This window comes from Alnus glutinosa, chromosome 1 (assembly GCF_958979055.1).
Source record: "Alnus glutinosa chromosome 1, dhAlnGlut1.1, whole genome shotgun sequence".
Taxonomy (NCBI): Eukaryota; Viridiplantae; Streptophyta; class Magnoliopsida; order Fagales; family Betulaceae; genus Alnus; species Alnus glutinosa.
In genome coordinates, this window is record NC_084886.1 from 47479993 (window position 1) to 47504704 (window position 24712).

At 36.5% G+C, this 24712-nt stretch overlaps 2 protein-coding genes across 2 annotated transcripts; one reads left to right on the plus strand and one right to left on the minus strand.

The window, feature by feature from the left end:
* Positions 1 to 177: 177 nt before the first annotated feature.
* Positions 178 to 13128, minus strand: LOC133877016 (uncharacterized). Its single transcript, XM_062315281.1, has 4 exons — positions 12996 to 13128; positions 886 to 1180; positions 609 to 803; positions 178 to 520 (listed from the first exon to the last, which is right to left on the minus strand). The coding sequence occupies exons 2-4, from the start codon at positions 1174 to 1176 to the stop codon at positions 410 to 412; spliced, it is 597 nt and encodes a 198-aa protein (XP_062171265.1). The 5' UTR covers positions 1177 to 1180; positions 12996 to 13128; the 3' UTR covers positions 178 to 409.
* A 6351-nt stretch (positions 13129 to 19479) lies between these two features.
* Positions 19480 to 24287, plus strand: LOC133854205 (nitrate reductase [NAD(P)H]). The gene is made up of 4 exons (XM_062290295.1): positions 19480 to 20572; positions 20827 to 20967; positions 21451 to 21683; positions 22640 to 24287. Exons 1-4 carry the CDS (start codon positions 19570 to 19572, stop codon positions 23972 to 23974), a joined length of 2712 nt encoding a protein of 903 aa, XP_062146279.1. The 5' UTR covers positions 19480 to 19569; the 3' UTR covers positions 23975 to 24287.
* Positions 24288 to 24712: the final 425 nt, after the last annotated feature.

Consider the following 24712-nt stretch of genomic DNA (forward strand, 5'->3'; position numbering starts at 1 on the left):
GCTGACGTTTGATATTGATGATTATAATCCAAATCATTTATAAACCGATATGATAGTTTATAATTGGTGAAATTATTTAAAAAAGAAAAAAAAAGAAAAGAAAGCATATTAGTCCATAATTGGTTAAATAATAAAGAGAATTTTTCTCTTAATTATTTAACCAAGTATGGACTACCATTTAAGTTAGTAAATACCTCTTTAATTAGTAAAAGTTGTAATATTCCAAATCATTTTTCTTGTAATCCTACACATCGGAGAAAATAACGGATGTTTCATAATTGTCCGCAACAAACGTAACACAAAAGGTGGATCGAAGACGAAAGACCCAGAATTCAAGTATGCATATATCTTCATCTGGAACACACATCTTAATCTGCTAGAATCATAATGCCACCAAACACGTACATAATCAACGTAGATCGGAGGGCGACGTACTCTTGATCACAATCATCACCTTAGGATCCTTACCAACGTCATCCTTTTTACATGATAATTCTTTCAGCATACACCTTAATTTACTCTGCAATATAAAAAAAATAAATAAAAAATAAAAACAGAAATGGAAAAAGGGTAAAAAGTAAATGAAATTCAATGTGTTATGAATTTACGAAGAAGTGATCAGAATTGCTTCTCCTGGTGGGCCGGGGCTTTCTCTTGCTTGTGGAACCGACCGATCGATCTACTTTTTCTGTCTTCTTTTCTATTGGCATGCGCTCATATCTCCATCGGCTACTGGTGCGCTCGAGCGTCTGGTGCGACTGAATGCAGAAACTCGCTGGTTTCATCAACCATTTCCATTTTTTCTGCTCAAGGCATTACAATCTGATAAGTGCATGCATGCATGTACGCGCATTTTGCTGTATTATATTGGAAGAACTCGATTACCTTGGGCATGGACCTCGTATTGTTTCTGGGTCGCTGAACCTCTTGGGGACCCGCATTTCTCAGGTCTCTAGCGTAGGCGAGGAGGTGAGCCCTGCGATCGTAGCCGCGCTTTCTTGCGGCTTGATGCTTCTTGGAAACAGATTTTTTTGGCTTGGTTTTCTTAACGTCGGCTACAGTACTTCTTTGCGGCGATTGCGTTTTAGGTGATTCGACGTAGACAGAGATTATAACTCCGTTCTGGGTGGGAATCTTGTTCGCAGCTTCCTTATTGTTTTTCTCTTCCTTTCCCATCGATCTGTGAAGTTCTCAAGAACACAAGTTTGTTAGTAACGAAATAGAGACTCAGTCATCTTCTCTCCCTTACTGGGTATATTATATAGGGGTTCTTAGGAAATAATCAAAATATCATTGCCAAAAGAATGCTGCTTTCAGGCCCAAACATATCATGTCTAAATTAACTTGGGCTTCTAATCTAAGAAAGCCCAAGCCCATTCCTGCAGGGTGCAGAGTATAATATGGGCCAAATAACTAAGTGGGCTAGCCTGAACTGATTAGTTGTAATGGGTTAGGGTCAAGTATGTACGTAATGCGCAGCAAAAGGAGGATTCATCGCAATGATCTGCTTAAATTGTTGGCAATTTGAGCAATTATTGTGAGAAAGCTCATGTAGAACTCAATTGTCGAAATAAATTTTGGGATGTCCGGCTATCTACTTTAGCAGATGGGTCTCACATGGGCTCCTTCAGACTTTCACATTACCTGGCTAAATTCCTAACAATTTAGACAACTAATTATTGTAGATAGATCCTCATCCATACATAGAGTATATGATGCTTTTTCCTTTCACCTCTTTTCACCTATGATAGATTAGAGTGGATATATATATATATACCCTCCTCTTTGAAAGAAGAGAGAAGAGAAGGAAAGGTATATAGGAATGAAATACATGGCATAGTTAAAGCAAAGACTTAGACATATTTGGAGCAATGCAGAAAAGGGATTCGAGACTTGTGGAGTACATTCAAGAAATTGCTCGTCAAAAGTGCAATCATGATTCATGCATCTTACTACCTCTTTAAAAAATAAATTTGTCTCCTTATTAAATTAGTCATCCTATGTGCCAATAAGAGGAGCCGAGAGGGGAATAAGAGGGCAAAAGAGAGGAGTACTGCATTCTCTCTCTTTCCATATATATATAAAAGTATAATAGAAATTATATTTTTATTTTATAATACTGATGTAATAGTCTTAACCAATCTTTGAATTCAGGGACATGAAACCAATTTTTTTTTTCTTTTTTCAAAAAGGGCCAAAATATGAATGGAAAATATATTAAGATTGAAAATTAAATTAATATATCAAAATAAAATTAGTATCCATTCAATATAAACAAAAATAAAAAAGAAAATAAACAAATTAATAATCGTTTCTTAACAAAAGACAAATAAAATTAGTATCCATCAAAATGGAACCTGACGTTTTGCAGTAATCCTGTTGCTTCAACTTCTACGTTGCTGCCCTTGCTACGCTAAAAACTCTTTTATGTTGCTCATAGAGACTATTGCTCATGCCCTTTTTTTTTTTTTGTTTTTTTTTTTTTTATATGATAGATTTGGGTTGTTGCTCAGGATAAATTTGGGTCTTTTACGGTTTGAGTATAAAATAATTTTTGTTATAATAGGGCCAAGGGGCAAGCCTTTTTTCTGAGCAGGGCCAAGCTTAATTGTTTTAGTCCAAATATATAAATTTAGCTATTTATATATTATAATAAATAAAAATTTCAAAAGAGGGAGAAGGCCATATTGTCAATACCAACTATCCTCTCCCTCTGTTTATGCTTGGGTCAGTCATTATATACACGTGCGTGTGTTTATTACTTTATTCATAACATAGGAGTAATCTATTATTTGGGTAAGTGGTCCACCAATGAATTTTTTTTCTTTTTTTCTTTTTTAAAAAATAAAATATTAAAAAACCCCTCAATTATTTCTAGAGTTTCGTACCGTGGACGCACACAGAAATTAGAATCGGGTTCCTTGATCATAAATAAATAAATATATTTGTTTGACCTAAAGAGTTCGATGTATAGAAAATTAGGAAAAATTATAGAAGTTAGTCTTTTGTTATTTTTGTATCCCTTCAAGAATTAATGATGCGGCTTTTAAAATCAATACTACTTGATCAAAATTCAATAGTGTGATTAATCACAAGCTCAATAGTGACTTTAAAAGTCACGTCATTTTTTAAGAAATACAACAGTAACAAAATAATGACTACTAGCATTACTCAAAAATTAGGGATGGTAGAGCAGACAACGGCATGGGTGGACTTCAAAAAGAACAAGAGAAAGAAGGGAGAATCGACGGGATTTAAATCTAGAATAAAGTTCTTGGACCAATTCTTGGAAAACGAGTCTTCTAGACACCGAACCTCTAAAAGAAAATATATATTATATGTGTTAATCAAATTAATTGATTTTTTTTTTTTATTTTAAAAAAAAAAAATTCTCTAATATGAGACTTAAGATTTTCTTTAATGTTATATAACATATACGATATCCTAACATTAGGTACCAAATCAACATGCCAAAAGTTTCAGAGTTTATAGAACTTAGAACGTTAAGCTCCTTAAACTTATCCTATACTAGATTGACCCAATCTAGTGCTCATAACCCTAGATTAGGCCACATCAAGATCGATCATAATAATTCAGCATGCTTTTGTGCTGACGTTCGCAGCAACCTCTCTACGACGGTTTTCACTCTGGATCTAATAGTCTCCTACATTTTTGTGGTGGCTTCACTCAAATACTAGAAAGCTTTTTTCATAGGCCGGCTCTTTTGAAATTCAAACATGTAATTAACATGGTGTCAACTTTAATATAATATCAATTACTTAATCAATACGTCAATACATTGGCCAAAATCTCATGAACTATGAAAATGCGAAAAATTAAGCCTCTTAAACTTATCCCATAATAAACTATATCTATATCTATATATTTCGTCTCTCAAACCAATCGGAGTTAGATACTCATACTTGGTGGCCTTCAAGAATCTGTACCAATTACGCCACGGGGAATCAAAATGTGGTTTTTGTGGTACATATATATATATAAAAGAGAATCCATCTATATATATATATATATATATATATTTTCGAAAGAAAAGAAAAGAAAAGAAAAATTGAACCTATGTTTAATTATAGACCTAAAAAATATTATATTTATTTTATTTGAGAATATATATTTATGGTTTATTTTGATTGCGTAAACAAAAAGACAATTTTCAACCAAATCACATAAAATAAAATTTATTTTTTTAAATTGCAGACAAGTGGATTTTTTTAAAAAAATATAAAATTTTAAAGGATGAACTTTTTTTTTTATTTTAAAGATTAAATATTTTAAAATTACAAATTTAAACCGACGAAAAATAGAGTAAATAAGGAAGGGATTTTTGGTCCGCCTGGTTTATAAGTGGAGTGGAAGTAAGAAGAATGTCTCAGAGGTGGCCCTGAATCCCCCGACAGCATCATCGATCAAGGGTGGCTCCAAGCATCACCCAAGGGCCAATGCTTTTGCGTCCCGTCCCCTATTGGCTATTAGCCGCCCCCCAGTTGTTCTCTGCGACCCTTTCCACTTTTGGACTAACCCCCGAGTTTTTGTTCCCATGCGCCACTTCACAGGTTTGGTTGCTTCACCGAATCACCCCCTTCATGGTCCATCCCCTTGAATTGCTCAACCCCGGCCCCCCTCCTTTTCTCTTTACCGTTGCTTGTCCGCTTCTACTTTTTCTAATCCTACCTAATTCTCTCGATAACGCAAATAATGGGAATCCTTCAGAGTTAATAATATCTATTTCTGCTGCCAGCTTTTCTCGATCAGAATTTTTTAAAATTATTTATTTGAATTTGAAAGAATTTGGATAGGTAATTGTAAGAGGTTACTTATAGAATTCACCTGACAAGATAAGTGATTGGACAATCCAATTTTTATTTGGTGAGGTAAGTTTCATAAATAGTATCTCACAATCATCTACACGAATTCTCTTAAATTCGGATAAATAATTATAGAGGATCCTAATCTACTTTTTTATTAGCCCTTTTGTTTTGACTCTTATGCTCTTTTGTGTTGTGGCCTTGTGGGACGCTCCCGCTCACAATTGACTGGAAATAGTGCTAATAAGTTTGGCAAAAAATTATTGGATTTTTTTTTTCACAAAAATATACTGTAGGGATTGCGAAATTGGAAGGTGGAGGGCTTGATTACTGGCCCTATAGACCAAATTTTCATAAACTACTATCAGCCCGATCTCTAAAGAGAATTGAGAGACTACTGGAGGGTCTGGTTACCAATGGCCTAGCAAACAAAATTCTAATGAGCAACTATTAGACCAATCGCTCAAGGTTAAAAGAATTTGAAAACTACTGGAGGGTTTGATCATCGACGGCCCTACAAACAAAATTCTCATAAGCAACTATCAGCCCAATCGCTCAAAGGGAATCGCGGGACTACTAGAAAACCTAGTTACCGTTGGCCCTACATACAAAATTCCCATGAACGATTATCAACCCAATTGCTTAAGGGAATTGGAGAACCACTCATGAAGAGCTTAGAAAGCCCACCGGCCCACAGCCAAAATACCGATCAAGAATCCGAGTGCAACCTTGCCACGATGCATTGCCCAACAACGGATTCCTCACTCCGTCAACTCAGCTAGCCGCCTGTCACGCCATGGGAGGAATTCTCTACGTCAATAACAACTTATTGGCGATAATCCCTAAAACCCTAAAAAGAAAATGCAAAGACGATGGCCTATATAAAAAAAGCAAGGCCACTCACTCAGGTCCGCCTATTTTTGTCTTAACAAGACTGCTAAAATTTTCTCTTCATACATATCAACTGACTTTAGCATCGAAGTCATCTTGTCGGATTCAATACAACAAACCCCTCTAACCTTTTATTTTACTAGCAGATTCTAATTTCTCTAGTGGACACTCTACTAATAGGAGAGGACACTCTTATTTTCTTGGGAAGGATGAGAGGGTTAGAGCTAAGGTGGCTTGGGAAACTATTTGTTTGCCTAAGAAAGAAGGGGGATTAGGGATTAAAAGATTGGCTATTTGGAATCAGGTTTCCATGCTCAATCATATATGAATTTTTTTTTCTTGGTCAGGTTCTCTGTGGGTTGCTTGGATCCAAGAAAATTGGTTGAAAGGGAAGAGTTTTTGGCAGGTTTCCATCCCCCAGCATTGCCCTTGGAGCTGGAAAAAAAATCCTACAACTAAGGGGTCTTGCTAAGAAATTTATTAAGTTTGAAGTAGGTGATGGTCATAACATTTTTCTTTGGTATGATAACTGGCACCCTCTTGGATGTTTGTTTGACTAGTTTGGGCATAGACCTATGTATGATGCAGGGCAGTCCGTTGGCCCAAAAGTGTCCTCTATTATTAGAGATGGTTCCTGGTTTTGGCCAACTGCAAGATATGCAGTTCTTGTGGAGATTCAAAGCAGGTTACCTGAGGAGATTCTTGGAGAAGTGGATCGGCCGGTTTGGGGAATTAAAGGTGGAGTCTTTTCTTGTGGAGAAACCTTGGAGGAGTTAAGGGTAAAAAAATTGATTGTGGAGTGGCATGATGTCGTCTGGTTTACAGCAGCCATTCCTAAACATGCTTTTTTCCTTTGGCTAGCTTTTCAAGACTCTATTACTACTAGAGAAAAGATGTGTAGTTGGGAATACAATGATGATAGTCTCTATCTTTTCTGTCGGTTCAAACATGAAAGTTTGGCTCATCTATTTTTTGAGTGTAGTTTTAGTACGTAGGCAGGTTTGGAGATCTATCATGGCTGATTGTAAGGTGGTGGATCCTCCAATTGATTGGGAGCTAATTGTGTTGGGGTTAATTTCTACTCAACCCGATCCAAGTATAGTTTGACGAGTAGTCCTATTCCTGGTAAAATCGGGATAGGAATTAGGGTCCAATCAGATCAAAAGTCAAATAAGATATCAGATCAGAAGTCTAATAAGATATCAAATTAGAAGTCTAATAAATGATCAAAATCCAACTAGAACTCTGACAGTAGTTCTAAAGCCCGATTAGAATTCTGAGAGCAGTTCTAGATCGACAAGGAGCATAAATTCTAATCCAGGTTTGACTCCACTTCTTTGCCTATAAATAAGCCCATACCCTAGGTATGAACTAAGACTCAATATTTTTTGCACAGAGTATTATTTTCTCACAGAAGCTAATTTATGCATCGGAGAGGACCCCCGGAAGGGTCCCTTAGATTTTGTTGTTTTGCAGAATTATTGAGAAGTGTGAAGAACATTAGAAGAACGTACAGATTCACACCATACCGAAAACTGTACAAACAGTTTCGCGCAGCCTGTGGGAAACGATTATTCATTCCTCATAAAAGAAAAAGAAGATCCAGCATGGTGATGAACACACATTTCGGAAGCCAGATCAACCGAGAGCCCAAAGCCCCACTGGACCTAGTTATTCAGAATAATCCACAGCCTCCACCACCTGGTGGAGACCAAAACCACATAGCAGCATTGAAAGGTCAAATTGCATCCTTAACATTGCAGAATGCAGAATTGCTTCACAACAGGTTGGGACAGTCCAATCCCGAGGAGAGTGGAGACGGGCATGAAGAATAAGAGCGCAACAGCCATACCAATGGCCACGGTCGTGGAGAGGAGGATCGTCGGGAGGACAATCACCAAGAAGATAATTTTCGGGAAGTCAATCCCCGGGAATTAAGGAATAGAAGGCCCGACCCTAATGGAGATCTGAGCAGAGTTTTAGCCGAGCTGGAGAGAAGGTGCACGTACATGGAGATGGAAAGGACGGACAAAAGTAGATCTATAGTGGTGGAGAAGCTCTTAATGGGTACAGACTCACCCTTCACCAGACAAGTAGCAGACTATCTGCTACTCGAGAAGTTCAAAGTACCTCAAATTCTAAGTTATGCTGGAGACGGGGATCCTCTAGATCACCTAGAGAATTTTTGAGCTTATCTAGACCTTCATGGGACACCCAATGAAGTAACGTGCCGAGCCTTCCCCCTTACTCTTTCGGGGAATGCCCGGGACTAGTTCAGAAAGCTGCCCCTGAATTCTGTTGATCAGTTCAAGGAGTTGTCTAATATATTCCTAACGGAGTTTCTAGCTTTCCGGACAAAGAAGAAGCCTTCGGGATATTTGCTATCGTTGCACCAGCAAAGCAACTAGAGTCTTAACGAGTTTATGGCCCGGTTCAACTGAGAGAAGGTTACAGTCGAAGATCCGACCGAGGATATGATCTTTGCTGCTATTTATTAGGGAATTTCACCCGATGAGCCTTTGATGAAGAAGTTGGTCCTGAAGCAACCGAGAACCTTGCAGGGCCTAATGGATAAGGTAGAAGAATTCATCAATCAGGAAGAGACGCTGAAAGCTATGGCTAGTTCAAGGCTACTCCAAGAGACAACCCCAGAAAAGAAAATGAAAGAGTTCAGAAAAGCTGATACGGAAGAGTAGAGGCTGGTAAAGAAGTTCAAAGATTACAACTTTACACCTCTTAATGTCGAGATATCAAAAGTTCTTATGGAGATCAAAAGAGATTCGGCGTTTTGGGAACCACAAAAGATACCAGGTAATCCTCCTTACAGGAATGCAAGCAAGTATTGTGATTTTCATAAACAAGCATGCCATTACACCGAGGAGTGCGTAACCCTAAGGTTGTTATTAGAAGAATTCATAAAGAATGGCAAGCTGGTTCGATTTTTAGGAGAGCAACGAAACCAGTTAGGAAATAACAAGCCCCAAAATCATCGGGACTATCAGCCCCAAGATCAGCGGCCACGAGATTATTATCCCCGAGATCGTCCTCAGCTAGACGAAAAAGATTAGGAGAATGATCGTCGGGATGACATAGAAAGAATAGAGGACCGAGGAAGCAGAAGCCCACGGTGGAGAGAGCTGAGGCAACAACAAAATCTGCCTGTAATCATGTAGAAAGGACTCTTGAAAATTTCAGGCTAGACTTTTATTTTTTAGCATTTATGTTTACAAAGAACTAGACTTTTATTTTTAACTCAGACTAGTTATAATAAAAGACAGAAAATTCCCCAGATTTTGGAAATAAGTATTTTCAGAATAAAAGAATAGAGCTAACTTAAACATCAGAGTGTTCCTAGTCTAGGGACCGGAACCCGTTGATGTCGCTTCTTTTGTAGGTAAAGCCTCTCGGATCAATCATTGCCGAGAGCAAGAAGAAAGCCTCTCGGATCAGTCCTTGCCGACAGCAAGAAGAAAGCCTCTCAGATCAGTCCTTGCCGAGAGCAAGAAGCAAAGCCTCTCGGATTGGTCCTTACTGAGAGCAAGAAGCAAAGCCTCTTGGATCAGTCATTGCCGAGAGCAACAAGAAAGCATCTCGGATTAGTCTTTGCTAAGAGAAATAAATAAAGAGAGCCAGGGGGTCGGATTTACCCTCGGGTTTTGCAGGTTTTCAGGAGTTAGCCATTCCAAGAGATTGGGAGAAACCCCTAAGGAAAAACAAGAAGGTAATGGGGGGTAAGATTTGACCCTCAAGTTTTCCAGGTTAGCAGGTTTTCAGAAGGAGACAAAGCTCGAGTTTCCTTAGACATAGATTTCTCATTATTCAAGCAAGCTTTGGATAAGGGAATTTGGGGGTAACTGTTGGGGATAATTTCTACTCAACCCGATCCAAGTATAGTTTAATGAGTAGTCCTATTCCCAATAGAATCGGGATAGGACTCAGGGTTCAATCAGATCAGTAGTCAAATAGGATATTAAATCAGAAGTCTAATAAGATATCAAATTAGAAGTCTAATAAATGATCAAAGTCCAATTAGAACTCTGACAGTAGTTATAAATCCCGATTAGAACTCTGACAGCAGTTTTAGATCAACAAGGAGCATGAATTTTAATCCAGGTTTAACTTCACCTCTTTGCCTATAAATAAGCACATACTTCAAGTCTGAACTGAGATTCAATATTTTTTGCATAGAGTATTATTTTCTCACATAAGCTAATTTAGGCATTGGAGAGGGCCCTCGGAAGGGTCCCTTAGTTTTTGTTGTTTTGCAGAATTATTGATAAGCGTAAAAAACATCAGAAGAACGTGCAGATTCACACCATACCGAAAACTGTACAAACAGATTGTGAGATGTAGTTCTATGACTATGAAGGGAAAATGGTTGTACTCTATAGCCCAGAAATTGTGTTTTGCTGCTACGGTTTACAACCTATGGATGCAACGGAATTTCCTGCTACATGGAAGGACTCCTAAGACTGAGGAAGAGATTCTCTCTAGAATCAGATGGGAAGTTAAGGTGAGACTTCTTGCTAAATTCCCTCCTCATTGATGGCCGAGCTTGGTGCTGTACTGTCTTTGGCTGGGTTGCTAGCTTGGTTTGGAGTGGTTGGTTTCTGCAGTTTGTGTTGCTCTACCCTTTATGTTAGGGTGGTCTTTTCGGTTGTTTCTATGATTGTGGGGTTTATTTGAGTGTTTGAGGTTTTGTTGCTTGTTGTTTTGTGAACATAAGTGTTTGTTATCCTTCTTAGGGGTTTTGTCCCTTGTTAGGAACTTAGGATGTGAATTTAGTGTTTACTGGAGAGTTGTAAACTTTGAGTTTGGATTATAACGCTTTAATTCATTAAAAAAAGAAAAAAGAAATGAAAAAGGAAAAGGGAGGACGCTTGTTTTGAATTGGAAGATTTTTACCTGAATGCAAGCCTAACTCGAACATATATATATATATATATAAACTCTAACTTTTTCCCAAATAATTTATGTTATCTTCTAGGTTTTCTGTAATGATCACACGTACGTATATAGATTAGAAATCCAAGAACATAATGATGTTTGATTGACAAATGGTCTAACATTTTAGTACAATTTGACAGGTGCCAATTGATCATCGTGTGAGTGGGATAATGATTCTACCTAGTGGACGAATATATGATCGTACGAGTGGGATAATGATTTTAGTGGACGAATGTATGACCGAATGTGGGTGGACGGTGATTTTGGTTGTGGTAGTTGTGCAAGTGACTGTTTTTTTCTTTTTCTTTTTTTGTGATGAGAAATGGAATAAGAATCTCGTGCAATTTGGAAACCCAACAATACTTAAAAAAAAAAAAAAAAAAAAAGAAGTCCATAATTAATAAAATAGGTGTGCTATATAGTAAAATAAATGTCGGTACATTTTTTTTTTTAAAAAAATATATATATTTACCATATATAAAACCAAAATGTTCTGGAATATATATATATATATATATATATATATATATATATATATATATATATATATATATATTAGAAGCTTTATATATACTTATATAAAAATAATTCAATTTGATTGAATTTTAAAATGCTTATGGCGCGACATTATAGCTGTGTCAAGCTATATGTATTATATTAGAAAAAAAGAAGCTATATGTATTATTAATAATAACAAAATTATCAAAATTCATATTTTTAATTCTTTGCATATTCTTTTAATAATTTGGTTGATTAGGTCTTCATGTCAAACATAAATTTTAAAGGAATATAAGAAAATCCTAACGGAAAAAACGAGTTTAAATTTTTTTCAAAGTTTGATACTCTAAATTGAAAATTGTAAAATTTTGGGAGATTAATTATAAAAGTGAAGAAAGTTTGAAAGAGTTAAGTATAATTTTTTCTAATAGTTAATTAGTCTAATGCTGGTAACAATGGCTTCTAAAGTGACGGTGATGTGTTAACGAATCACATTTATGACTGAAGAAGCCTTCCCTAGCTCTTTAAACCCATATGTATATATATATATACCACAACCATGTTCCAAATCCATCTAGATTTGAAAAGTTTTCCCCAAACTTGTCCAAATTCTGAAACAATTTTAATACCTCTATAATTCATCATATTCATAGCCATATATTGAAAATACTAAAAACACATGACATTATTTAAATAATTTTGTAACAAATGAATTTTAAAATGACAAGGGATAAGAGAAATTAATTATAAGGGAAAATGATGGATAAGAGTCGTTATAGAATTAAAACCTAGAATTTACATGAAACTACTATTCTAAAGATATGTTGCTGATTGAATTATATATATATATATATATATATATATATATATATATATATATCAAGTTTAAAATTTTAACTAAAACTTTCCAAACCCATTTAAGCAAACCTAGCTAGGTTAATTACTATTTTTTTAATTTGCTTGTTCGGGCCGGAACACACTACGCATGAACTCGTCACCTTAATTTATTTTATTTGAAAAATCAATATTCTTTAATATTCTATATATTTGTTCTAGCTATTTGAGTTTAAATTGTTATATTCTTAATTTCTTAGAGTATTTCAAAGACAATATATATATGAAATGATGTCACTTTTGAAAAGTTGAATTTTCTAAGATGGACAAGCAATTTGGGACGGAGGGATTAACATGTTATTAATTGGCAATCTAATGATAGACATTAGTGGTGTTCAGACCGAGTACGGTTTGTGAATTTTGATAGGATTTAACAAAAAATTCTAACGAATAACTGATATTGAAACTTTTTAAAAAATGAATACCTAAATTGAGACGTTTAAAAATTTAGGTAATTCTCTCAAAATGGGTAAAAGTTTAGAGATTATAAGTGAAGTTTTCCATAAAATGAATGAAGAAGATCAGCAAAAACTAACAAATGTCACTTACCAATGCAAGAATATAGGCATATGAATTCTTCTCATCTATTTCCATCTTTTTTCTTCATATATATATATATATATATATATATGAAGATCTACAAGTAGCTAGTTCTATAACCTTTATAAATATGGGTTGAGATGATCAGTCATATTCTTTATGTTTTACTAATGCAGAAGGAAATTTCATAAGAATTCATACCAAAAAAAAAATTAATAATAAATTTCTTCCTAGTATTTTGAAAATACATATATATTACTGAATATCAATTATTTCTTATGATAGGATAGGAGCATGTCCCCATATTCATTATCTAGAATAATATTAATGATAACCAAATTGATAACTCATAAATTAAAAGAGGAAATAGAGATAGAATATTTCTTGTAGAAATTTTTTTACCGAAGATGTTCTTCCTTCCTTTAATCTCTGAACTCTTCCCCTTCGTCACACCTTTTCTCTTTAACTTTAAATAAATTTGGCTATCCTTTATTGGACTTCCTATACTAGCTTCAAAAGCCTCTCATTTCTCAAGGCTTTATATAGGCAATGAATATAATTACCACCGCTTAAATGTCTTATGCAATCCATGTGTGTTAAGTGCCTTTTTGTGCATATGAATAGACCAAAAACTCTTTTTTTTTTTTTAAAAAAAAAAAAAATAATAAAATAAAATTGTTCGGTTGATCGATGGATAAAAATAATCAGTTGTCAAGAAATTTTCACATATTCTAGTAAAGATGTCTAAAAATATATTTTTCAATAAAATTTACATTAATATGATATTTACGTAAGTTAATTTAGTGAGACTTTTTAACTCCAAAATTAACTTTTCACTCACTTACACAACATATTTATGGGATAATTTTTTTTTTTTATTATTGTATCTTAAGAAGACTATCCGTAGGAATATTGCAACAAACATGAAACACAAATATTCTAACACTGATTTAGGTTTTTTTATTTAAGTGTTTGCCATTAATTATTAGAAAATCATTGATTTTTTTTCTTAATTTATAATTGTATCTCAAAAGTGACAAATATTGAGATAACAAAACTTGAACAATCTAATTTAAAAATAAAATTTAATATTTTAAGAATTCTAATATATATTAAGTGGTTGATGATACCTTAAAGATCTTAATCCTATTTCAAAAAAAAAATATTTTTCATATCATGGCATCTAGGGTTCTTCAATATTGCTGTTAGGAAATGTTGAATAATGAATACTTTGTAAATGATTTATTGTAAGGGAAAGTATCAATTTTATTATTTCTCTAGCTTGTTTAAGAAGCATATAGGGCCCTATAAATAAGTATATATAGTTTTAAAAATTTTTGGCTGGCTTGAAACGTAAGTAAAAGGGGTCCTCACATATAGGGAGTTATATATGTGATTAGAATAATTAATAGGCCTAATTTCTAGCACAATAGAATCTTTTGTTGGTGCAAGAAGAGTTAAAGAGTTTATAATCTATATATTGATAGTGAAATTAAATATAAATATAGGCATTTTGGTTGAATCACGTTAAATCTTGTGTCTTAAATTTGATTTTTAATTATTTTTCTTGTGGGTTGCATGAGAACTGGTATCAAACTAATTTCCATTAGTACAACAAATTGAAAACATTATTCAATAACACTAATGTAAATAAGCCAATGTTCTTCCTTCAACTTTATGTATATACTACGTACGTAATTTTAATTTGACAAAAAAGAAAGAAGTTTGATTTCAGATTCAGAGAATACTATTCTCATTAAGAATACGACTTCAATATTTCGTTTAGCAAAGTTCAAGGTAGATAGGTATATTGATTTTGTTTTATTATATATTAATGATACAAAATATAAAGGGGTAACTTAACAAAAGGTAATTGTTAAACCTACTGTGCAAGCAGCCCATATGGCAACACAATCAACTATACATGAAGCCACCCAAGCAGCTGTCAATGTGGCAGCATGCATGCCAAGGGCAGCATGCGTGGCACCATCACTGGCTCCCAAATCACTAGCTCCCAAGAAGGCAATGACAGCAGATTCCACTAAGGACAAAACTGTCACAAGATCACAATGTGAAAATTCTACAGTCTCCAACAATGGAAATAATCTGCCGAATACCATTAACTGTGCAGCCCCCAATCATGCAGCAGATCATGCTAATATATGTGCTACCAAAGGAAGACAGAATAGTAAAGCTCCATGCAATCAGTCCATTGATCATGGACAGCTAGCACCCGGCCTTAAGGATTCTCCAAGCATGCTGCAGCATAATAGAAGAATTTCCATCTTAGACAGATACACTCTATAAGGAAAGATCATTGGAGGAGATCATTTGTCTATATTTGACTCATGTTAATTAGGATATTATTTTTCCTTTTCTACACTCATGTAAACCAATATAAATTGATGTACTCGTGTATTGCAAATTACTGAATAAGATTCTACATTCTCAATCCTTCTTTTAGTAATGAATTATACGCCGTTTTGAGATAAGGGTATTAAACTAACAAACGTCTCAAACTAGGGTATTCACGTTTTCAAATGTCTCACTTAATGATATTCCGTTAGGATTTGCTGTTAAACCCTACCAAGATTTTCAAAATATCCCCATTTTTTTTTAAAAAGGAATATAAATTTTTTCAAAGATTCAGGCATGGGTATTTTTGCAAATTCCGTTAAATTTTGACCAAGACCTAAATCCTAGCATTTTTTTTTCCTAAAAAAAAAGGGGCATTTTGGATACTCATGATTTAACAGCAAATCCTAACGGAGTACCCTTAAGTGAGATGTTTGGAAGCGTGGATACCTCAGTTTGAGATGTTTGCTAGTTCAGTACCCCTATCTTAAAACGGCATAACATAGACAAATGAGGTGCATTTTACATACAAAACATGGGGATGAATTAAATGAAGAGAGGCACGTGCTTTATCTTTCATTTTTCTATTGACATAAAGTTTATCTATAATAAATGCAAGACACACCATCTTCTTTTGTTAAAGCTTTGCTACTAACATTTTTTATTTTTTATACATGAAGTAAACATTTATGTAGCTTTGAAAGTTACACAGTAAAGCTAAAAGATAGCTTTGAAAGTAGAGTTATTTTTTTTTTGTTGAACAAATAGCATGCGTTATCATTAATGTTGAAAAGGCCCGAAAGCATACATTTTGAGATCAGGGGGACAAAACCCCCTACACTTTAAGTAGAAGGATCTGACTTAAAAAACAGCTGCCTAGACAGAAACACAAACCCTATAAGAAACAACATTTAAGCCTCTCCTTACAATAACGCACACTCTAAAATGAAAAGATGGTTGATCTAGCTACAAGCCAACAGATATTCCAGTAAAATTTGAACAATACAAAAGCATACTGTGACCGGAGAAACAAAGTAAAAAACACAAACAAACAGAAAAACTCTACTCCAGTTGGCAGCAGGAACTGTCTTCGCCGAAAATTGGCGCGTCTCTCAGAATTCAACGAACATGCGTAGATTTGGCATCAAAAATAAAAATGAAGGTGAAAGTCCGGCATGCATTTCGCCGGCGATACAGATTAGATAAGCCTCTCCCCTACTAGTCGTCTTGAAACTTCTTGCCTGAACAAAATAAAAGAAAAGGAAAAGCAATAAACATAAACCACCATAGCCCTAAGAGGGCTTGGGGAAGATCAATCACCACCGGATCTACCTGAGGGAACAAAACTCCACAGCCCTAATAGTTGAGAGAGGCCTAACCTCCACTGGTTCACACCAGGAAGGGACAAAAAAATTTCATAATCCTAAAAAGGCTAGGAGGTAACCACCATCGGGAGGAGGGAGGCGTAAAACCTCCCTCCCCTGGTGAAAATATTCAAAGAAGCCAACTCTCTCTTTGAAAGTAGAGTTATAATATAGTTTCTTGTAATTATGAATGCTATGAAAGTCTCCTATCTATAATTTTTTTTAAAAAATAAAAATAAAAATTCTACCACTTATCTTCAATGGAGAGAGTTGCATTTTAAACAAAGTCAATACCTATTTTTTCAACAGGAACCCAGGTGATAACCTCTCCTCTTCTTCTTCTTCTATATTTTATTTATTTATTTTTTTATATATTTTTTTTTTTAAAAAAAACAAATTATTGTATTATTTTTTAAATCACTTCAAAACATTATTTATTACTAGTTCTAACTACTAGCCACTAACCTTAAATTAAATAACTAACACTTTTATTAATTAAAATAATTAATTAAAATATTACCAGAGTAAATATTACTTAAATTTAATTATTGAGGAATGCTAGAATTCCTTCTAGTGTTTTTGTGGTGTCCATCTGGAAGGATATAAATGTAATAAAAAAAATTAAAAAATTGCATCTATGTCATCTAGAAGGACATATATATAATTTTCTTTATTACATTTATGTCCTTTAAATGTAATAAAAAAATTTAAAAATTGCATCAATGTCATCCAGAAGGACATATATGTAATCTTTTTATTACATTTATATTCTTTCAGATGGATACCAGAAGAACACTAGAAGAAGCTCTAGTATTCCTCTTAATTATTACATTTTCATTAATTACTTATATTCGCAATTCTTTTATGCTGAGTGTTACAAAAATCTACCTCATTCCATGCTACACTCTTGACCTTTGGCGCTTGTCATATCAAACTTACTTTCCTTATCTACAACAGTCCTATAAAAAAATGTGACAAACCCTAGTTTGAGGTATGTGTTAATTCTCTTTTCCTCTCATTCTCTTGCTTCCTACCATCTCATAGATCACCCTACTAAGTCTTAATTTAGGCATCAAAGTGTCATCTGCCAGCATTTTTGGTTGGACTACCGTGTTTATATATATTTCTCACAAATAACCAACAACCCATCTACACACAATCAAATTAAAGCAATCCCATTCAAGAGAAACTCTCTTTCTCTATCGAATGGAGTAACCCATTTAAGAGAAACGACGACTACCTTCAACCACCAAAGCAAAGGTTTAAACTTCTTGTTAAAATGAGGTATTTTTAAATTTAAAATATTAATATCATAAAAAATTACTTTATATATTAAATTTTATTTTAAAAATAATTATTAGAATATTTTTATATTCAAGTTTTGTTAATATATTATTCTCAATAGATAATGCGGCTAATCTATTTTATCTTTCTGGTAAGATAGTTAATTGTAACTAAGATTTAGTTAGTTATGTACAAAAATCATGATCAACATGCAACATGGTCAAAATAAACAACTAGAATTAACTTTGTTTGATGGTAAGTATAAAATATCAAATATCAAAGATCCAAATGTATCAAAACAAAATTAAGGTTACGTTTGATAAAATTGTTGTATTTTTTGTTCTTAAAGAGAAATAGTAGCGGCTAACAATCAAAAACATATATAAAACGCTCAACAAAATGCAAAAATAACTTTTACCAGGTCACATCAAAATATTTTCAAACTAAAAACAAAAAAGACGTACACCTCCAAAACACATTTTACATTTACATGTTATCCTATCATGCATGTTTTTTTAAGGAACATTCAAACACTCGAAAAACGCTAAAAAAATTTTACCTCAAAAGTCAAAAAAAAAAAAAAAAAAAAAAAAAAACACTGTCTTGTCTCTCTGCTATTTTCCGGTTTAGCAGATTTTGCTTACTTAGGCCATCTCCAGCAGAAGCTCTTTTTAACCAAAAAGTCAAATTTGACTATTTTTGCCTCTTTCTCTTCATCCAACAGAGTAGTCATCTTGACTTTTTTTCTTAACTTCATCAACAGTGAATAGCCACTACTGGCTATTCACTGTTTATCGGTTATTTTATTTTATAATATATTTTGTATTTCTCTCTCCATCTCCCTACTTCAACCTCTCTCTTGCTCGCTCACTTCTCATCTGCAATCCCTCTCTTTCAATCCTGCATGTCCCCCACTTCCCCGCTTAGGGTTCGACGAAGAAGGAAGGAGAAGAATCAGAGAGAAGGAGATTTGAGAAAGGTGGGTCGATCGAGGAGAGGCGTCGATTTTTTCTGGAAAGCAGAGGCATCGATTTCCGTCGAGCAGAGGCGCTGATTTCCTTGCGGGTCGTGGGTCGTCGTCCAACAGTTGAAGGGTGATTTCCGGCGAAAGGAAATTTTCTGTGGATTCTTCCTTAGTTGGCCGATTTGGTGTGTTCTCTGTGGTGACGTTATTAATTTCGGTTGTGTGTGTGTTGGCTGTGTTGTGAACTTCTGGCCGTGTGTGTGTGTGTGTGAATCTCTTGTTGGATTTGTGAATTTGGGTTTGATAAATTCTGGAGATAATCGGTGTTTGTTGTTGTTTTGGCCGGAAGTTAATTGGGTGTGGAATTCTAGTGAACCCACCTGTGAGGAGGAGTAACCGGAGAGTGTTTTGGACGGAAGTTGATTGGGTGTGGAATTCTGGTGAACCCACCGGTGAGGAGGAGTGACCGGAGAGAGAGAGAGGGAGGAGGGAGATAAAGAAAATAAAACAATAAAAAAATATTAAGAAATATTATTTAAAGAAAATGAAGTGTGGAATAGAGATTATTGTTGGAGTGATTTTAAGAAAATTAGTGATTAAAGTATAAATTTATGCTTTTTAGGTAACTATTTTAACTCTAACAATTGGAAATAGGTTCAGACATGTCACGTAAAGTAAAAGCTTGACGAATTGGCGGTAACAAAATTTGTTTATATAATAAATTTGAAGCACAATATATATATATATATTTTAATTCTTTTTTTTTGTAAGTTAAAAGCACAAAAATGGATGAAATGAGTGGTAGATCTCTTAGCTGGGCCTATGACGTAATCGTCTCATTGGGTGGGCCCTTGTATTCTCTTTGACACTTCTCCTCCCTCACGAGGCCGATATATATCTCCGTTAAGTAACGCCTCGCTTTTTCAGTGCAATTCACTCAGAAAGTGATAGCGCCCGTAAAGTGTTTAATTGAAAAGTAGTACACTAGTTTTCTCCCTGTTTGACTTCAATGGCGGCCTCAGTGGAGAACCGTCGGTTCACTCATCCAGAACTCGCCGCGAATGGCCTCGGTCGCAACTTCAAACCCGTTCCCAGCAGTCACCGGTCCGACTCGCCGGAGCGTTGCCGTCAAATACCGTCGAGTCCAAAGAAACGGGCCGAGACGGTGGAAGATTCGTCGAGTGAGGACGAAAATGAGAACGATTATAGAGAGCTCATACAGGAAGGGAACGGCGAATTGGAGCCGTCGATCCTGGACTCGCGAGATGAAGCCACCGCCGATAAATGGATCGAGCGCAACGCTACCATGGTCCGCCTCACAGGGAAGCACCCCTTCAACTCGGAGGCGCCCCTAACCCGGCTCATGCACCACGGGTTCATCACGCCGGTCCCGCTCCATTACGTGCGTAACCACGGTCCGGTTCCCAAAGGCAGGTGGGAGGACTGGACCGTTGAAGTCTGCGGGCTCGTCAACGGACCCGCCAGGTTCACCATGGACCGGCTCGTGACCGAGTTCCGGAGCCGCGAGTTCCCAGTCACGCTGGTCTGCGCCGGTAACAGACGCAAAGAGCAGAACATGGTGAAGCAAACCATCGGGTTCAACTGGGGGGCCGCAGGGGTCTCCACCTCGGTGTGGCGCGGCGTACTGCTGCGCGATGTGCTCAAGCGGTGCGGGATCTTCAGCCGTAAACGTGGGGCCCTCAACGTGTGTTTTGAGGGCGCTGAGGATTTGCCAGGTGGCGGTGGGTCTAAGTACGGGACCAGTATCAAGTACGAGATCGCGATGGACCCGTCGCGTGACATCATCTTGGGGTACATGCAAAACGGTGAACGTCTGTCGCCGGACCATGGGTTCCCGGTGCGGATGATCATACCGGGGTTCATCGGCGGGCGAATGGTGAAATGGCTGAAGCGGATCATAGTGACAACCCAGGAATCCAATAATTACTACCACTATAACGACAATAGAGTACTTCCCTCGCACGTTGACGCCGAGCTAGCAAACGCCGAAGGTACCTACTTTTGGCATGTGATCATGCCGTGCCTTTTCAACTTCTGTTCGAAAAATCACACTGTTTTCTTTACTCTTGCACCCAGAAAAAAATATATGCTTTTTTCTTTCTTTTTGCTTGAAGTTACTTTTATTTGCACGAGTTTATGTTCATAATTAACCATCTAACTTTTTTTTTTAAAAAAATAAAATAAAATAAAATTATGCACTACATATATATATTGAGTTGAAATAAATTTGGGGGGTGTTGTGCAGCTTGGTGGTACAAGCCTGAGTATATCATCAATGACCTGAACGTAAACTCTGTGATAACGACGCCATTACACGAGGAGATCTTGCCGATAAACTCGTGGACAACGCAGAGGCCATACACTTTGAGGGGCTATGCATATTCCGGTGAGTTACATTAATATTTTTAACGTACTCTTTGTTCATTCCTAAAATTGGAGTTATATAATAAATATATACGAGGGTGGAACTCAAAGCTGGGCTTGATCGGCGTGTGTGCATCTTGATTTTGTTCACGTGGGTTCCATCGATCTAGAGTGTTATCGACAAATTCACAAAATATTGTTCTCTTTTTGTGTTCGAGAAGAAAGCTGTACGTTTTTGTTTGGAGGCTTGGCTTACATCAAGTTCATTGGAACTTGCAAGTTTCTTAAATGACTGAAAAATGGGATGAAGACAATGACATGCATGGCCAGTGTATATATTATCAGTTTGTTCTCATTTGCAATAATTTCGGATTTTTAAAATCACGTGGGTAACTCTAATTTGATTGGAACTTCGTGTTCTGATGTCCTTTCCAGCAGCCACCTATCCAAAACTCTTCCCTAAAAAAAGTAGAGCGGAAATAATTCTCTCTTGTTGTATATGTAGGAGGTGGGAGGAAAGTGACACGTGTTGAGGTAACCGTGGACGGTGGAGAGAACTGGCGTGTGTGCGAGTTAGACCACCCGGAGAAGCCCAACAAGTACGGCAAATACTGGTGCTGGTGCTTCTGGTCACTGGAGGTGGAGGTTCTGGACCTGCTTGTAGCCAGGGAGATTGCTGTTCGAGCCTGGGATGAGTCCCTCAGCACCCAGCCCGAGAAGCTCATTTGGAATGTCATGGTATATATGCTTTTCAGCCAATCAGTTTCTTATACTTGTTAATTTGCTGTCCACTTGTTTTTGCTTGGCCTGAGGTCCACCGGGTTTGGTAAGTGTTTGTCCCGTTGTTACCATTGGTTCCTTCCCATTGCATCTCTCACTCTCACCGCATTAATATTGAAAGCACGCGGGGCCTAAAAAATTTCAGACTTCCGTACATATGCTATTTGTTGGGTTCGTTCATTTTTGTTGATTTCAATACGACATGATTCCTTTATGTCCCTCGGGTGAACATGCTATCAAATCAACCTAAATGCTGGTGTAATCATGGTCGACATCATAAAATACAAAATTTCCTGATTAATTACAGCTACAACTAATCATTTGAGTACGTAGACAATTTATAAAAAATAATTGCATCACTGATCTTTGAAATTAGTTTAAATTATAAATAATTCTATATGATACAAAAAGTTTATGAATAGTTTTTGTGGTAAACTATAATTACGAATTACTCCCTAAATTCATCTTCGACCACCAAATTAATAGATTCCGCTAGTTTGTTACGTCATACTCAATAAGAACGACACGTGTCCATTACAATAAAAAAAATATAAATAAAACTTAATTTTTTTAAAAAAAAAAGGAAAATAGCAAATGAGTGGTTGCCGGGAGTGGTCGGCCATGTCTGGGGGGTGACACGTGGCCACCCCAGAGCCTGAGATGGCCACGTGCCGATTTCCCATGAGGTATGACGTGACAAACTAACGGAATTTGTTAATTTGATAGAGAAAAATTGGTTTAGAGAGTGATTCGTAATTATAGTTTATTACGGGGATCCTCCATAAACTTTTTGTATCACAAAGAGTGATTTGTAATTTAAGCCAACCCTAATGACCAATGATACAATTATCTCAATTTTTTTGAAATTTGTTGTGCATGGTACACTAATTTAAGCTTGTTAAAATTGTGTGCAGGGAATGATGAACAACTGCTGGTTCCGGGTGAAAACAAATGTGTGCAAGGCGCACAAGGGGGAGATTGGAATCGTGTTTGAGCACCCAACGGTACCAGGAAACCAATCTGGCGGATGGATGGCAAGGGAAAAGAACCTCGAGACATCATCCGACGCAAACCAATCCATCAAGAAGAGTATCTCATCCCCTTTCATGAACACGTCTTCAAAGATGTTCTCAATGTCCGAGGTCAAAAAGCACAACTCGGCCGACTCAGCTTGGATCATCGTCCACGGCCACATCTACGATTGCACACGGTTCCTCAATGACCATCCAGGTGGCGCCGACAGCATTCTCATTAACGCAGGCACTGACTGCACCGAAGAGTTCGACGCCATACACTCCGACAAGGCCAAGAAAATGCTCGAGGACTATCGAATCGGCGAGCTGATCACGGTAGGTTATGCTTCCGACTCGACCACCTCTTCACCCAACAGCACAGTGCATGGCGCGTCGAACACATCCCAATTACTTGATCCCATCAAAGAAATCGCGCCACTAAGAAGTGTCGCTCTCATCCCAGGGGCGAAAATCCCGGCCAAGCTCGTAGAAAAAAAATCAATATCCCATGACGTGCGGCTATTCCGATTCGCATTGCCGTCCGATGATCAGATCTTGGGTTTGCCAGTAGGGAAGCATATATTTTTGTGCGTTACCATAGACGGCAAGTTGTGCATGCGGGCTTACACTCCAACGAGCTCCATTGACGAAGTTGGGTACATGGATCTAGTGATTAAGATTTACTTCAAAAATTTGCATCCGAGGTTTCCTAACGGCGGGCTTATGTCACAGCACTTAGACTCACTTCCAATAGGTTCGGTTCTAGACGTGAAGGGTCCATTAGGTCACGTAGAATATACTGGACGTGGCAACTTTTTAGTTCATGGCAAACCCAAGTTTGCCAAAAGGTTAGCCATGCTGGCCGGTGGGACTGGGATCACGCCCATATATCAAGTGGTTCAAGCCATTTTGAAGGACCCGGAGGATGAGACAGAGATGTTTGTGGTGTACGCAAATCGCACCGAAAACGATATTTTGCTTAGAGAAGAGCTCGATGATTGGGCTAAGAAGCATGACAAGTTGAAGGTGTGGTATGTGGTGCAAGAATCTGTAAGGGAAGGGTGGCAATACAGTGTGGGAGTCATCACTGAGAATATTCTACGGGAGCACATCCCAGAAGGATCGGACGATGCTCTGGCGTTGGCATGTGGACCCCCGCCAATGATTCAGTTCGCAGCGCTGCCGAATTTGGAGAAGATGAATTATGATGTCAAGAATTCATTGCTAGTATTTTAGATGTTCAGAAGTACTGAGGACTTGAGGTGAGCTAGCTAGCTTGCGTACATACACGTACTGCAATTCCCTTGCATTTTCTTCTTCTTTTTCTTTTGAAGTTTTCTTGATAAGGCCAGGAAAAAAATGAGCAAATTGAATTGCTTGAATAGATTTTTAGGCCTCTAATTTTCCTTTTAACCCAGGGAATTAAGCTTAAGTATATAGGGTTGTTATACCCTATCTATGTAGAATTTATCATTTGGTGTCTCATGTACGTTGAGAATATATCTATAGACTATTCCGTACGTGGGTTTGGCATCAATACTTTTGAGTATCTTTTTTGTCTATGTGAAGCCACATACATGGGATGATGGGAATCTAATTGATTAGATGGAAGATAAGAAAAAATAAAACAAAGATAAAGATCGATACATCACTGTAATTAAGAAGGATTTAACTGGAGAATGTGTGCAAATATTAAAAATCAAATTAACTTAATTTCATGAGTCGTCATCCCTTATTGCTGAAAGCTTACAGTTATGACACATACAGGTTTCCTAATTAATTCGATCAGTGAGTCAAGACAACATAAAATTCTGTGCGCATGGCGGCATGCAATACAAGAAGGTATCGGAATTGGATATTCTTGAGAAAATAATTAATGCTTGTAAACTGACTCAACTCCATGGACTCTATATAATCATTAATTAGTAAATTATTATTCTTTTTCTAATGGTTTTCGTAAGCTATTGCAAATCA